The following is a 17,860-nucleotide window of genomic DNA, read 5'->3' as shown; positions in this document are numbered from 1 at the left end:
TCTGTTTTCTCATCTGATAAATATTTCTCAAATCAACATGAATTTTAATTTCATTTAAATTAAAAAGTATGTATGTTGAATGTTTCACAATTCAATAACATTTGAAAAAACTAGTAAGAGGCTGATTTGTCTTCTCAAACCTGGATTGCTGCCCTATTTGTTTAGGTAATTGGTTTTCACAGACTGTTTTGTAAATCAAACTTGTTTCATGAAATGAAAAGAAGAGGTTAACAGAATAAATAGAATTATATAGATATTATATGTTATGTGTTATATAAATGAATCAATTTGTCAATTTTTATATAAGATTAAGCTATTCCATCTTTGTGCATTAATGCCTTTCACATAGAGAGATGTTAGGAGAATAGTAGGTTAGTGATAAGAGAGGATGAAAGGAACATTGGGGTCAGGCATGTATTCAGAGCAGTTTCACTGTTTGTGGTTCAGGCTGTGCTGGTTAGGGGGTAAATAGGGTTACTGACCACCTTGCAAGGTCCCTCATTCTCACTCCTTAACAGCAGCTCAAAGCTTTTCTCTCCTTACTGAGAAATGAGTCAGAAATATTGTCTTCATAGAAATGTGTGTTCCTTCCCTTTCTGCAAATAGAAACATACACTGACATTCATGAATTATAGGGAAAATACTTTGCAGGCTTTTAAAAAGATACACCATTCTGTTCACTCACACAATGCACGGTGTAACCTTTTTATGAACTAGTTGCAGTAACAGGGTCTGTCTGGTGATGTTTTTAAGCTCTTGTTCACATCAGTAAAGAGAAATTTCCAATTCACTCTTTCTTGTTTAGTTTTCTATGCTTCTTGTAGCCCTGCAAGAAGAAAGTCTTTTGATCAAGAAGTACTTAGGTATTTCTCTCCTAAACTAACTAGAGCATCAATATAGCACCACTCCTCTTTCTATATCTCTTTTAATTATATAAGTAAGCTGTTAACCTCTTGGACAGCTCCATGTAAAGTTGGTGCAGAGCCACGGAGAGCTCTGGAACAAAACACACCAGGGATGAATGTAAGCTTCATTCCTCGTGACTCTGTTGCAGAATAAAATCTGACCTTAAAACAAGTTGCTGAGTTTAATCTCTTAATGCTCATAAGCTTTGGTTCCCAAATTGTCAGCATCAGCCACTGGGAGGCTGCAGAATTATGGCAAAGGAGTAACTGATCCATTTATGCTCGGGTTGTAGATTACATAAATACCACATCTCTCACATATACGTGTTATTATTAAAATGATTTTCTACATGATTTTCTGTAAACCTACAACTTCTCTAATAAAAATATAAATAAATAAATGCAAACCTTAAATATCTTAAAAATGCAAACCTTAAAAACCTTCAAATACATGTGCATTATTTTTATTAATAAAATACAAAGTCCTTTAAAAGCATTACTGAATTTGGAATAGCTTTGTCCATTTATATTATTCTCAGTCAATATTAAAAATACAACTACCTGATGTGGAGTTCTATGTTTTGTTTTGTTTTTTTTTAGCATTAAAACGGAGGACTCAGTTTGCCTCAGTGTTGGTCGGGATTAGGGCAACTTTATCAATTAGTTAGTGGTGGGGCTGCAAGTAACCCACGAATGACAAATTGTACAGACAGACTACTGGATCCCGAATACCCAGGTCCTCTTGGAGCTGCTGACGTGGCTGGGTGTTGGCAAAACAGTGTTTCTCCGTTTGTCATTGACGCTGTAACTGATGCCATCATTGCCCCATGTGCTTCCAGCTTTTGAAGGTTCTCTGTTCATTTTTCTTCACCTATGAAGCCCTTGCTTTATGTTTCCACTCTTCATTTTTGGACACATTTAAATGGCAGACTTACAGAATGATTTTTTAGTACTGCATTTGGAATTTGGTATTTGGGGGGAAAAAAGCACAAATAGACTAGGAATAGTAATAACAAAAATCAGAATTATTTAAAAATGATCATGAATCCTGTTGGCATACAGGGATTTGATTTCAGTCACGAGATTAGAAAACTTAATTCTGTTACAGCACACAGCAATAAATTTTAGATACTTTCAGTCTTTAGATAGATATATTCCTATATTTTACAAATAAAGTAATTTGATATTTACTGAATGCCAAATTACTATGTACTTTTTATTTTTAGTAACTTTAAAAAATTGGTTGTGGTAACAAATACCCAATGTAACATTTCCCATTTTAACCGTTTTCAGGAATATAATTAAGTGGTGTTAATTAATTTGTTAGTAACTTTTTATCCATATTTGTTCAACTCCTAGCAGACTTCCTTGCACTTAATAAGTCCCTAAAAATGTCTCTTAGGCAAATGAAGGATCAATTCTTTATTTTCACCATCAAATAATGGTCAAACTATTAGAGTTTCACATTTTGTAAAGTATGCCACCTTCTTTATTTGGTTTTCAAAAATGGAAAAAAAAAATTGAATCCTGGCTGGAGAAAGTCCAGCTTAAATCTACTGATTTTTTTTTAAACTTTATCACTAAAAGATATTTTTATATTTAATGCAATAAAGTTTTAGAACATGTAAACTTTCATAATATTGGATCTCCTTAATCGCAATCAGGAATACATGAAATGCTATCTCAGAGATTCACTGTAATAATTGTAAATGTCAAGGTGCTTTTAAAAACACACAGACTTCTTCTTTGGCTGCCCAGTGAAGCATTTCCTGAGGAGTTCGTCGAAGTTGCCAGTTCGTTTCCTGAGGAGTTCATTGGACATCTTCCTTGGAGTTGACAGTTCATTGACGGCTCTACAGAATTTGGACTCGTGCATACCCACAGTTGCGGATGGGTACAACACATCCTTGGACAGTAGGTTCTGCATGACACTCTGCATGATGGGGAGGAAGTTGCCTTCCCCATACCCTTCATCCATGCCCAGTCCCTCCATGGCCTTGGTCAGCTCCTCTTCTGACATGCCTGAGTTCTGAAGTTACTCCTCCAGGAAAGTAGGTAAAAAGCCAGGAACTGCGTGGACTGGACACCACAGAGCAATCTGTCTTTGGGCATACTTCATACAACACTCATGAAAACGTGGAACTGCTGAGATCAGCGAAATCTGTAAGTTTTTGCGGCCAGGGGACCCGCGCCCCTCCCTGCCAGGCTCAGTCCCGGGGGAGGAGGGGCTGTCAGCTCCAGGAAGGAGAAGGGAGAATTGCAGTGGCTGCTCTCATCGGAAACTCATTCTACTGATTCAAACTCCAACCATAGATAGACTGAGGCCAGACACCAGAGACTCTGAGAGCAGCCAGCCCAGCAGAGAGGAGACGGGCATAGAAGGAAAACAACACGAGAAGCTCCAAAGTAAAAGCAGAGGATTTTTGGAGTTCTGGTGAACACAGAAAGGGGAAGGGCGGAGATCAGGCCTTGAGGCGCATATGCAAATCCCGAAGCAAGGCTGATCTCTCTGCCCAGGGCACCTTTCCTTAATGGCCCTGGTTGCTTTGTCTATTAGCATTTCAATAACCCATTAGATCTCTGAGGAGGGCCGTTTTTTTTTTTTTTAAATCCTTTTTGCTTTTTCTAAAACAATTACTCTAAGAAGCTCAATACAGAAAGCTTCAAAGAATTGAAATTTGGGCACGTCAAGTCAAGAGCAGAAATAAGAGAGCTCTGAGACAAAAGGCAATAATCCAGTGGCTGAGAAAATTCACTAAACAACACAACTTCCCAAGAAAAGGGGGGTGTCCGCTCACAGCCACCATCCTGGTGGACAGGAAACACTCCTGCCCATCGCCAGCCCCGTGGCCCAGAGCTGCCCCAGACAGCCCAGTGTGACGGAAGTGCTTCAAATAACAGGCACACGCCACAAAACTGGGCGTGGACATTAGCCTTCCCTGCAACCTCAGCTGAATGTCCCAGAGCTGGGAAGGGGGAGCAGTGTGAATTAACAGAGCCCCATTCAGCCATCATTTGAGCAGACTGGGAGCCTCCCAACACAGCCCAGCAGCCCAGAACTGCCCTAGGGGGACAGCACTCACCTGTGACATAGCACAGTCATCCCTCAACAGAGGACCCGGGGTGCACAGCCTGGAAGAGGGGCCCACTTGCAAGTCTCAGGAGCCATACGCCAATACCAAAGACTTGTGGGTCAGTGGCAGAGACAAACTGTGGCAGGACTGAACTGAAGGATTAGACTATTGCAGTAGCTTTAAAACTCTAGGATCATCAGGGAGATTTGATTGTTAGGGCCACCCCCCCTCCCCGACTGCCCAGAAACACGCCCCACATACAGGGCAGGCAACACCAACTACACACGCAAGCTTGGGACACCAATTGGGCCCCACAAGACTCACTCCCCCACTCACCAAAAAGGATAAGCAGGGGAGATCTGGCTTGTGGAGAACAGGTGGCTCGTGGACGCCACCTGCTGGTTAGTTAGAGAAAGTGTACTCCACGAAGCTGTAGATCTGATAAATTAGAGATAAGGACTTCAACTGGTCTACAAACCCTAAAAGAACCCTATCAAGGACAGCAAATGCCACGAGGCCAAAAACAACAGAAAATTATAAAGCATATGAAAAAACCAGACGATATGGATAACCCAAGCCCAAGCACCCAAATCAAAAGACCAGAAGAGACACACCTAGAGCAGCTACTCAAAGAACTAAAGATGAACAATGAGACCCTAGTACGGGATATGAAGGAAATCAAGAAGACCCTAGAAGAGCATAAAGAAGACATTGCAAGACTAAATAAAAAAATGGATGATCTTATGGAAATTAAAGAAACTGTTGACCAAATTAAAAAGATTCTGGACACTCATAGTACAAGACTAGAGGAAGTTGAACAACGAATCAGTGACCTGGAAGATGACAGAATGGAAAATGAAAGCATAAAAGAAAGAATGGGGAAAAAAATTGAAAAACTCGAAATGGACCTCAGGGATATGATAGATAATATGAAGCGTCCGAATATAAGACTCATTGGTGTCCCAGAAGGGGAAGAAAAGGGTAAAGGTCTAGGAAGAGTATTCAAAGAAATTGTTGGGGAAAACTTCCCAAATCTTCTAAACAACATAAATACACAAATCATAAATGCTCAGCGAACTCCAAATAGAATAAATCCAAAAAAACCCACTCCGAGACATATACTGATCACACTGTCAAACATAGAAGAGAAGGAGCAAGTTCTGAAAGCAGCAAGAGAAAAGCAATTCACCACATACAAAGGAAACAGCATAAGACTAAGTAGTGACTACTCAGCAGCCACCATGGAGGCGAGAAGGCAATGGCACGATATATTTAAAATTCTGAGAGAGAGGAATTTCCAGCCAAGAATACTTTATCCAGCAAAGCTCTCCTTCAAATTTGAGGGAGAGCTTAAATTTTTCACAGACAAAGAAATGCTGAGAGAATTTGCTAACAAGAGACCTGCCCTACTGGAGATACTAAAGGGAGCCCTACAGACAGAGAAACAAAGACAGGACAGAGAGACTTGGAGAAAGGTTCAGTACTAAAGAGATTCGGTATGGGTACAATAAAGGATATTAATAGAGAGAGGGAAAAATATGGCAAACATAATCCAAAGGATAAGATGGCCGATTCAAGAAATGCCTTCACGGTTTTAACGTTGAATGTAAATGGATTAAACTCCCCAATTAAAAGATATAGATTCGCAGAATGGATCAAAAAAAATGAACCATCAATATGTTGCATACAAGAGACTCATCTTAGACACAGGGACACAAAGAAATTGAAAGTGAAAGGATGGAAAAAAATATTTCATGCAAGCTACAGCCAAAAGAAAGCAGGTGTAGCAATATTAATCTCAGATAAAATAGACTTCAAATGCAGGGATGTTTTGAGAGACAAAGAAGGCCACTACATACTAATAAAAGGGGCAATTCAGCAAGAAGAAATAACAATCGTAAATGTCTATGCACCCAATCAAGGTGCCACAAAATACATGAGAGAAACATTGGCAAAACTAAAGGAAGCAATTGATGTTTCCACAATAATTGTGGGAGACTTCAACACATCACTCTCTCCTATAGATAGATCAACCAGACAGAAGACCAATAAGGAAATTGAAAACCTAAACAATCTGATAAATGAATTAGATTTAACAGACATCTACAGGACATTACATCCCAAATCACCAGGATACACATACTTTTCTAGTGCTCACGGAACTTTCTCCAGAATAGATCATATGCTGGGACATAAAACAAGCCTCAACAAATTTAAAAAGATTGAAATTATTCAAAGCACATTCTCTGACCACAATGGAATACAATTAGAAGTCAATAACCATCAGAGACTTAGAAAATTCACAAATACCTGGAGGTTAAACAACACACTCCTAAACAATCAGTGGGTTAAAGAAGAAATAGCAAGAGAAATTGCTAAATATATAGAGACGAATGAAAATGAGAACACAACATACCAAAACCTATGGGATGCAGCAAAAGCAGTGCTAAGGGGGAAATTTATAGCACTAAACGCATATATTAAAAAGGAAGAAAGAGCCAAAATCAAAGAACTAATGGATCAACTGAAGAAGCTAGAAAATGAACAGCAAACCAATCCTAAACCAAGTAGAAGAAAAGAAATAACAAGGATTAAAGCAGAAATAAATGACATAGAGAACAAAAAAACAATAGAAAGGATAAATATCACCAAAAGTTGGTTCTTTGAGAAGATCAACAAGATTGACAAGCCCCTAGCTAGACTGACAAAATCAAAAAGAGAGAAGACCCATATAAACAAAATAATGAATGAAAAAGGTGACATAACTGCAGATCCTGAAGAAATTAAAAAAATTATAAGAGGATATTATGAACAACTGTATGGCAACAAACTGGATAATGTAGAAGAAATGGACAATTTCCTGGAAACATATGAACAACCTAGACTGACCAGAGAAGAAATAGAAGACCTCAACCAACCCATCACAAGCAAAGAGATCCAATCAGTCATCAAAAATCTTCCCACAAATAAATGCCCAGGGCCAGATGGCTTCACAGGGGAATTCTACCAAACTTTCCAGAAAGAACTGACACCAATCTTACTCAAACTCTTTCAAAACATTGAAAAAAATGGAACACTACCTAACTCATTTTATGAAGCTAACATCAATCTAATACCAAAACCAGGCAAAGATGCTACAAAAAAGGAAAACTACCGGCCAATCTCCCTAATGAATATAGATGCAAAAATCCTCAACAAAATACTTGCAAATCGAATCCAAAGACACATTAAAAAAATCATACACCATGACCAAGTGGGGTTCATTCCAGGCATGCAAGGATGGTTCAACATCAGAAAAACAATCAATGTATTACAACACATTAAAAACTCGAAAGGGAAAAATCAATTGATCATCTCAATAGATGCTGAAAAAGCATTTGACAAAATCCAACATCCCTTTTTGATAAAAACACTTCAAAAGGTAGGAATTGAAGGAAACTTCCTCAACATGATAAAGAGCATATATGAAAAACCCACAGCCAGCATAGTACTCAATGGTGAGAGACTGAAAGCCTTCCCTCTAAGATCAGGAACAAGACAAGGATGCCCGCTGTCACCACTGTTATTCAACATTGTGCTGGAAGTGCTAGCCAGGGCAATCCGGCAAGACAAAGAAATAAAAGGCATCCAAATTGGAAAAGAAGAAGTAAAACTGTCATTGTTTGCAGATGATATGATCTTATATCTAGAAAACCCTGAGAAATCAACGATACACCTACTAGAGCTAATAAACAAATTTAGCAAAGTAGCGGGATACAAGATTAATGCACATAAGTCAGTAATGTTTCTATATGCTAGAAATGAACAAACTGAAGAGACACTCAAGAAAAAGATACCATTTTCAATAGCAACTAAAAAAATAAAAAAAAAACAAACAAAAAAAAAAAAAAAACACACACCTTCTTTTACCTACACAGTCTGGTCTGTAATACTATATAAGGTGCAGAGTGAGGTTCGGGAGCCAGGCTGCCTGACCTGGATCCCAACCCAACCACCCACGAACTGTGATTTTGGTTAAGTCGCTTACGTTTTGTTTATCTTAGTTGCTTATTTATAAAATGGAGATGGCAATGGAACTTTCTTACTGGGATGTTGCATAATAATGACTATGATGTAAAACAAATCTGTAGATTTTGAAGACTGAAAGGTCAATAAATAAAAAACTGTCATGCAGACACCTATTCCATATTTTGCAAATGTTCTCAATAGAAAAAAATTTTAAAAGATGTTTTGTTTGAGACACTTTGAAAATATGCCTTTATAAGATTGATTCTCTGAAGCTATATAATCAAGCCTGTTAGCTATTGTACACAGTGTTGGAAAAATACATTATTTTGTAGAGCAGTTAGAAATTAGAGCTGAGGAAGAGCTGTAGGAATCTGTGGGAAAAGACATTTAACCAACTCAGAAAATGACGCCAGTAAATCTTTCATTTAGAAGTAATAGCTCTACATCTCCCTACAAGTAAAAGGCAACAATAATCCAAACAAACAAATTAAAGGTTACACATATCTACATAAATAAAAGGATATTTGTACAAACTGCTTAATTCTATTCTTATCATGGGGATTTTCAGAATGAATATTTATTTTTCTTATGGTTAATATAGATTGTAGGAGTTACTAATGATGAAACAATCTCTGGAGAGATTTTATTGCTTGTTCTAATCCACACAGTCACTAAATGCTGGAGCTGGGATATCTAAACCCATGTTTGTCTGTCTTTCTGCAAAGCTAATGCTTTTTGAACATTTTCATTACTGAAAAGAAAAGAAAAAGACTAATGCTTTAATACCATGGCAAACCAGTCAGAAAAACTAACGTGTCTCTGAAATGAAAAGGCCTAGACTATCTTCCCAGGCATGACACAGAAGCTGACATGTATATTTTATTCTGTACAAACACAGACATACACGTGCACACTCGGGCACGTGCACGCAAGTACCAACTGTAAAGAGAAGCACTGAACTGTGTCTAATGCCAAGGGGCCATAATTCATCAGGTCCTAAGGACAATGCCACACTAAGCAAAGAGGATAATTTCAAAGATAAGGGCATATAAGGTCCCAGTTATGACTCACCCTGGTTTAACTTGTAATATAGGTAAAGTTCACCTGGGAGTCCCCACTTCCTATCTCCATCCTCTACCCTCTCCTAGGAACTTCCCTGCATCCCAGGCAGTGATCAGCCATCTGTGCTGCCCTTGTCCCTTCCAAACAATAAAATGAGCTGCTGAACAATAACTATTTGCTGAATTCATTCTCATAAGGAAGCATTAACAGTAAAAATGATGCCACTCTTGGAGTTTTCTTTTTGAGTTGGTAGTGGGTGAAGGTGCAAGAAAAATTTAAGGGAACACTGAGAGAGAAATACTTTATGAAAAGAATAAAATGCTAAGTGAAGTTTCAGAAAGGGGAGATTTACAAAGTTGAGACAACTTTCTGGTGTCCCTCAACAAATACCAATTAGGCAATTATTTTCTCTGCCAGGAGGAAATAATTTAATAACAGAGACAGAATCAATACAAACACATTAGTTCACAGAGGCATAGCCATTGAACAACTAGATCAGTAAGTTAAAATGAGGTGATAGCAGGACTTGAGTCTGGAGAGCCACATGGAGCCTCTAAGCACTAAGCAGACACTTGCAGATGGGAGGATTTTCCTGGAGGAGAAGAAAAGGAGATGCCTGCTAGGTCAGTTGGGTTTTCTAGGAAGCAGATGCTAAGACAAGTTAGGAGAACATGAGGTTTATTGGGAGAGGAGAGTGGGTGATGCCTATGAAAGACAAAAGGGGAAGAAGCAGGATTGGGTAAAGAAAACCTTGAGAGCATAATGTGGATTTGGACCTGTAAAAGGAAAGGTGGGGAAGAAACAGAATTGGGCAGGGCGAGCCTCTGACTGTGATGTGTATCTGACAATGTCTTGGCAAACCTGATGGGAAGCTCTAGAGCAAAGATTGCCATTAGAAAGATCCTAAAATGGGGAGAAGTGGTTGATGTCTATTCAGAAGCCCTTAAAATAGAGTCCTGTGTTCATTGGCTGGGGCCACCCAGAGAAAAGCTAACTCAAAGCTGAGGTTGACTTGAAGCAGGTAACAGCAGGAGACTGTGAGCTAAGCTGGACAATGAGTCCTTTCTTGAAGAAGGATTTGCGATCCAAGCTTCTGACACAGTCCACCCCTGCTGCTACCCAGATCCACTTCTCCACACATATTAGGGATCAGCTTCTCCAGGGTTCCAATGGATCTGAAGGAAAACCTAGAATAAGAAGGTTGGTGAACTAACTACATCCCCTTGTTGTAGTTGGTCTCAGGACTGTGTATGCTACTCATCTTTTCCCTTCTCCACTATCCATCCTAAATCCCCTTGCCTTCAGCTGTCACATTTGCTGGTCTTGGGACTTACCCGGCAGTGTGACCCAAGCCATTCCTCTTGAAAGGTTGAGTCCCTAGTAAATATCCTTCTCAGGACAGAGTTACTGCTTTAGTACATTCAGAGTCAAACTTGGGCAATGGAGAACCAAGAGGTACCCAAGTGAACCAACTGAGTTCTGTACATATTCCTCCCTGCCCCCATTGATTAACAGCAGCCCTACCCCCTCCTTCTAATAAGTGCTAATTACTTCTGCCAATATGGTGATTCCTCTTCTTGCCTTCTGGTTGCTGGGCATAAGGAGTCCAAAGTGCCTACCCAGCAGCTGTGGCTTATTGTCCAATGGAACCCTTGAGGTATCCCCTGGCAAGGGTACACCCCTTTGGGGACTAGGAACTCTAACTGTGAAGAATCCAGAAAGTGCAATTCTTGGCAGGCCGTTGGGAAGGATGGTAAATGGGGCCACTTCTGCTCCCTACTCTTTGTTTCCTGGGCCTGTGTATTCTTGCTATTGAGGTCATGGGGTTCTAGAAACACCTCTGATCCTGGAGTGCAGCACCTCATCCCCTGGAGCATTGTCTTAGATCTGGCACTTCCACAGTGCTTTCTTCAGACACTCCCAGTGCTCTATCAGGCTGGCTGCTTCTGGAAAGTGCAATGTGGGTGCAATTAATGGAGTCCCAAGGTGATAGGCCCACTCCCACTTCTCTTTTTCTGTGAAATGGTTTCCCTAAGTGGATTCTATGCATTAAGAACTTTGAAAATCTGAGATTTTACAATACTAATAAGCTGACAAGTTAGCCTTCCACAGTTTCATGGAAGCTGGAAGAAAACATGAGACTGTGGCCCCAGAAAGACATGTTCCAGTTCAAATCCCCAGTCCCATTCACGTGACCTTATTTGGAAACAGATGTGATTAAGTAACATGAGCTCAAACTGGTTTAGGGTAGATCCTCATCCAATATGACTGTGTCCTTATAAGAGAAAAGAGAAGCAGATTTGAGGCACTGAGGGATAGGGGAGAAGGCCAGGTGAAGACAGAGGCAGAGACTGGTTTCCAGGTCCAGATGTAGCAGTGTTAGGTGGAGGTGGAAAGAGTCAGGTTTCCACATCCCCTCCTGTGTGCTGTGAGGGGGGACCTCACCCCTGCCCTGGCAGCTCCCTCAGGTGTGGAGCACCCCCAGACCCCTCAACCCTGCAGGAGTCAGGACTCCTGGGTTCCACAGCAGCTTCTGGACCCAGAAACCACTAGGTCCCCCAACTGCAATCCTGCTCACAATTTTGTGTTTCTCTTTCTCTTATAATCCTCAGAGATTAGCTTATATCTGAATGTTACTATAACTTCATTTTTCTTTTTATTTGCCTGCCCTTTCCATGTATTTGGAGCACAGGGGTTGATGATTGAACTGATTGTGCCTTCTTGACTGAAAGCCCTAATGAAATTTTTATCTTATCTGGGAGGTAAGGGTGGAAGAAGACAGAAACTTTGATCTGATTGTATATATTTTGCAATCTTTAATATGTTTTTCTTACCTGAACCAGATTTTGGCATTAAAAAGTAAAAATTTGGAGTTCTTCTTTCCAGCTTCTTTCCTGACAATCTCAAAAGCCAGGGGCTTTCTTCCTTCTCACCATGAGGACCTGACTGGGTGCCCCATCCAGAGAGAAGCGCATCATGTTGGAAACAAAAGCAGGGGGTGGACAGAATAATGGATCCCACAGATACCCATGTTCTAATCCCCAGAACCCAGAAATATGTTATTTTACATGGTAAAGGGTCTTTGCAGATGTGATTAAGTTAAGGATCATGAGATGAGGAGATGCCTCTGCTATCAGGATGGGCCCCATGTAATCCTAGGTGTATTAAAACAGGAGGAGGGAAGTAGCAGGGTCAGTCTCTGGTTGGAGAGATGTGAAGATGCTTCTCTTCTGCCTTTTAAGATGGAGGAAGGGGCTGTGAGCCATGGAATGCAGGAGGCCTCTAGAAGCTAGGAAAAGACAAGGAAATGAGAGTTTCCCCTGGAAACTCGAGAAGGAACCTACCTCTACAGACACCTTGATTTTAAGCCAGTGAGATTCATTTAAAACTTCTGACCTCCAGAACTATTTGGTAATACATATGTGTTATTTTAAACCACAGAGTATGTGGTAATTTGTTTCATCAACAATAGGAAACAAGTACAATGCCGTGATCCTGAGGGAGGCACCACGTATCACTGCAGAGATGCCCAGTCAGCCGGGAACCCACCACCCAGTGAGCCAGGTGTCATCAGCCAGTCAGCAACATGAAAGGACTTCACTTCCTAATACAGGACAAGGACAATTCATGGTCTTTGGCTTTAAAACACCTGTCCTATTTCTATTCCCTTGATCCTCTCTCTCAGAGCTTAGAATGGGTTAGATTGGTTTCCTATTTGGCAGGACAACTTTACCACTCAGAGCTCAAACCTTGGTCTCATGTTCTTCATTAGTTTTTAGTTACAATCCTAGATGAAAGCAAAAACAAATAAAATCAAACCCAAGCAAAAATAGCAACATGGAAGTTCTATGAATGCATATTTCCTGTTATCTATTATGTATTTATGTTCCATTTTGAGTTCATTAAAAACCATTCTTTTTGACCAAAAGGGGGAAGAGAAAAGAAACAAAATTAAGTTTTGGTGGCTGAGATATTGCAAATGGAGTCGAGAGGATATTCTGGAGTTTATTCTTATGCATTATATAGATACCCTTTTTAGTTTTTAGTATATTGGAATAGCTAGAAGGAAATACCTGAAACTGTTGAATTGCAACCCAGTAGCCTTGATTCTTGAAGATGATCATATAACTATATTGCTTACACTGTGTGACTGGATAATTGTGAAAACCTTGTGGCTCACCCTCTCTTTATCCAGTATATGGATAGGTAAGTAGAAAAATGGGAACAAAACTTAAATGAATAATAAGGGGGATGGGGAGAATGGGATGTTTTGAGTGCTCTTCTTAAATTGTATTTTCATTCTTTTAATTTTTTTGGAGTAATGAAAATGTTTAAAAATTGATTTTGGTGATGAATGCACAACTACATGAGGTACTGTGAACAACTGTACACTGTGGATGACTGTAGGGTATGTGAATATATCTCAATAAAACTGAATTAAAAAAAATTATTTGCTCCTGGTCTCTCTTGCCTTCCGTGCCTGTTCATTATCAACATTGTACTCTGGATTCTGCCTCCAATCCAATTTTACTGGATAAGTCCAGTCATGGACATGAGTGATCAATCTGCCAACCACAACACACAATTCTGTGTGTATTTGACTTGACACATCGACAACCTATGACATAGCTTTAGGCCAGGCCCTCTTCATGAACCTCTTTCATCCCATGGTGTCTGTGGGATCACTGTTGCCTATTTTTCCCATCTGTGTATCTGGCTACTCTTCCTTTTAAGACATAGTTCTCTGACCTTATGATTCCACCACCCTTCTATTTCCACCATACACACTTATCCATTCAACAAATGCCTACTGAGTACCTGCCACACCCCAGGCATTGTGGTTGATGTTCATCAGGAAGTCTCATTTATTCCTGTGGCTCCAAAAACACTGCTAGGCTGAGCAATTCCAAACGATCACACAACCTTGGCTGAGCTGAAACTGGGGCCAAACTATCTACAGGAGAACTCCAGTTTATGTCCCTCTGGCCAGTCCAAAACTAGTCAGCATCTGTCCCTAAAAAATATGCTCTTTCTCCTGAAAGCAGTAGTTTTCAAGTGGGCAATTCGAAACCTGGGAACCATGCTTAACTCTTGCCTTCATTTTACAACGGTCCAGTTTTAAATTGCATAATTCTTACTTTCAGAAAGTAGGGAGGCAATATTACCGAAGAAGAGTGGGGTGAGAACAAGTAGATTTGAGAATTTAAAGAGAGGTTATCACACTAGAAGGAAAGCTAGAGGATAAAACATGGGACTGCATAACACACAAACTCTGTTGTGGATGATTGTGATTTAACAGTATAAATAGAAGAATGTTCTTTCATGAACTAGAACAAATATATGTCACTATTTCAAGGAGTAGTATATGGGGGAAAATGCACCTAATGCAAACTACAGACTAGAGTTAACAGTAATATTCTGATATTCTTTCAACTGTAACAATTGTACCACACTAATGTTAAAGGTCAATAATGAGGGTGGTGAGAGGAATAAGGCATATGGGATGTTTTGGGTTTTCTTTTATATTTTTAATTCTTTTTCTGGAGTAATGAAAATGTCCTAAAATTGATCATGGTGATAAATGCACAAGCATGTGATGATACTGTGAGCCATTGATTATGTACCTCGGGTAGATTGTATGGTGTGCAAATATATCTCGTAAAACTGCTTTTTGAAAAAAGAGAGAGGGTAGGCAAGCATTACCAAAAAGAAACAAATGCACAAGGCCAAAAATTGCACAAAGCATTGAGGCAGGCTATATATGTAAATACTTTATCATTTGTTATTTAATGGTTTAATGGAGACACTTTCCCACGATTTTTTCCCTGGCTAATTTTAAGAATAATATTATATTTCAAATGAAAGGTTTTTATTTCTTATATTAAATTTCATGAGTTCATAATTTTGAAAATATTCTTTTGTTTCTCAATCTAGCGCTTACAATTATTTGGAAAATAAACTAATGGTTGATGAAGCATCCTTTAAAACCCCCCCACCTATATGTGGCAGGGAAGGGGACTGGAGAAAATGCTTTCCTCCATCCCAGTCCCAACATAGTTACTTACAAAACTTTTTTGTTTGTAATGAATCCACCTCATTTTCAGGAATGCTATAGAAATATTCTTTATAAATATGTGTTGTGATAGAGTAAGATTTACATTTTTAAAAGATTGCCCGGTGACAGTGCGATTGTGAAAACCTTGTGGATCACACTCCCTTTATCCAGTGTATGGAAGGATGAGTAGACAAGAAAAAACAAAACAAAACAAAACAAAAAACCCACCTAAAATAAGTTGCATGGCTTTCCTAAACCAAGGGTAAAATAGAGCATAAATTAAAGGATTTAGAGCAAAATTATAGTAACCAAACCAGCAGAGCATCTCATAAACATATGAAGGGGTTATAAAGCCCATGAAACTGTCAATGAGCGAGTCAGTCAGGTATGGTAACCATGACACTAAAAATGCACCCACCATGATCCCCAGGGTCTTGGCTGCTTTTCTCTCCCTCTTGATCACCCTGGCTTTGTGAGTCCGTGGTAGTGATTTTACTTGGCTACCATTATTTTCAATCTTTTTGGCCTGTTGTCTAGCCACAAAAAAAATCTTACTGTAAAGAATTATCATAACAATGGTTGGTAGGAAGAATAGCAGAAAATCTATCAGCACCCGTTTTTGATTCACAACCATCTGAGAGGCGCCCACGCAGTTGAGGATGCTCACCACTCCCTCCAGCCCGTCGTCGTTGGCCCCCGTGGAGAACACGGCCCCGCTGTACACCAGGGGCAGGACCCAGGAGAGGCTGATGCACATCCCCGACACGGAAACCGTGAACTTAGTGGGATAGACCAGGGGGTCAGTGACGGCAACGTACCTGTTGATGGAGACGAACGACAGGTGAAAGAGTGAAGATGCCCTCTGAAGGGCATCACGGTGGCGCCCACCAAAAAGTCCGCACAAGCCAAAGAGGCGATCAGAAAATTGGTGGGAGAATGCAGCTGCTTGAAATGAAGGATTGAAATCATCACCAGGAGGTTTCCAAACGCGGCCAGCACAGCCCCGAAGCCAAACACTGTGTACAGGTCCACGCGGGCCCCAGGGGAGTAGGGCGATCTGACACAGGAGCCGCTCACGTTCTCGAAGCAGAGCGGCACTGCTGCCAGTCGGGAAATATTGCTGGTCACGGGTCTGCTGCTGGATGCTGGCTGTGCCCTGCCTTTCCTGGTGGGAGAAAATAAGCTTGAATTCTGACTTAAAAAAAATTCCAAATGCATATCTGAGCAACTAATTTTCATATTACCCAATATTATATCTTTTTCCATTTTAGATATGACAAGAAATTAAAAGAAATCCAAAAACCCAGAAAGTTATTCTTCCTGTCTTTAACTAATAAAATTATTGCTGCACCTAACTCTAAATCTCAGAGATAAGTACCCCAAGTAAGTATACTGTGTTATACTGTTAACAGTATACTGTGTATACTTCTTACTTGTAACTGTGTATATTTGTTAACAGTATACTGTGCATACTGTTAGCCTGCAGAGATGGGAGGACACAGGCTGAGACTCACTGCCAGGAACTGGGCTAAGCTACCCAAAAGCTACTTGTCTGGATCAGTGACAATTGCTCTCTGACAGCAGAGCAGGAAACTGCAATGCACCAGCCTACAGCATGGTTGTATTTGGGGCCATTCAGGACTGGCCAAACACACTTCAAAACTACCAGGCCCCAAATGAATGCTGGTTTTGTGTAGGGAAAGAATAAAAGAGAAGTTACAAAGCTAAAGAAACCCACCCATTCAAAATAAGAAAGGCCAACAAAAATCCCAAGCACTTGAAGAACTATAATGCTAAAATATAGCCAATACAATAGAAACCTGAAGTATTCCAGGGAAAATTGATTTTGTAGAGTAGTTGGACAAAGACAAGCACAATTTCTTTGGTGCCGTTTCTATTCAAATCTTTTACTGAAGTGCAGTTTCCATGACAGTTCAGGTGCGGGAGATTTTGGGTGGAGTTTGTAATCCATGTTTTCACTGAGCCCCTGCGGGTAATTCAGATGCTGACCAGCAGATCGCACTCAGGGAAGTGTAGCTTTACCTCTTCTGTGTTCCTGCTACAAAATCTAGTTCAGTGCAAAATGCATAGTTGGTCATAGATAACTATTTGCTTGGTTTGGATCTACAAGAATGATCTTTCACTGGAGTTTCATTTGTTTATGCTGTGTTTGACTTTCCTTCTAAATCATCTCTTAACTCTTCCTCTCATTTTTATTTTTCTCTGTATATTTCCTGCTACAAGTTATGGCCAGAAATGAGTTCAGGACATAAATGAAGAAAAAGCTTTTCCTCATGAGAAGCTCAGTGAGGATAGTGCAGGTGTTGATGGTTGAAGCAAACTTTCAGCCTCACTCCCAGCCTCACCAGACAAGGCAGTGGTTGAGCCTCTGAATCACATGGAATGCCAGGTCCCTCAGAACCGGAGTGTGTCATTTCCTTCTAGAAGATTATTTATGTCTGGATTTTAATCCATGCTTTAACGATTTTCTGCACTTCATTGCACATTGTACCTCACAGTAAACTATAAGTGTGCCAATTAAAGGCTAAGATTCTCAACTAGATCTTTACAAATCCAACTAAATACAGCTTACATTTACAACGTAAATGTAAGGATATAAAATGGTTGAAAGTAAGAGGATTGAAGAATATATGGTAACCAAAAGAAACTTGATAGCACTATATTAAATCATAAAAATAGACTTTAAGGCAAAAATAATTACTACATATTGAGAAGGACATTTTACAATGATAGAA

The 17,860-nt window shown here is 39.9% G+C and overlaps 1 protein-coding gene across 1 annotated transcript; it reads right to left on the bottom strand.

Annotated features, from left to right (window-relative positions):
• Positions 1 to 14,992: 14,992 nt before the first annotated feature.
• LOC119540475 (trace amine-associated receptor 6-like) lies at positions 14,993 to 17,203 on the bottom strand. Its single transcript, XM_037844613.1, is given in 4 exon segments — positions 14,993 to 15,045; positions 15,333 to 15,965; positions 15,968 to 16,269; positions 17,148 to 17,203. Coding segments are annotated over 4 exon segments (1,044 nt in total).
• Between the last annotated feature and the right edge of the window lie 657 nt (positions 17,204 to 17,860).

The sequence above is a fragment of the Choloepus didactylus genome, chromosome 7, assembly GCF_015220235.1.
Source record: "Choloepus didactylus isolate mChoDid1 chromosome 7, mChoDid1.pri, whole genome shotgun sequence".
Lineage (NCBI taxonomy): Eukaryota > Metazoa > Chordata > Mammalia > Pilosa > Megalonychidae > Choloepus > Choloepus didactylus.
Note: the sequence above shows the minus strand (reverse complement) of the source record. Positions and strands in the feature narration are given on the sequence as shown.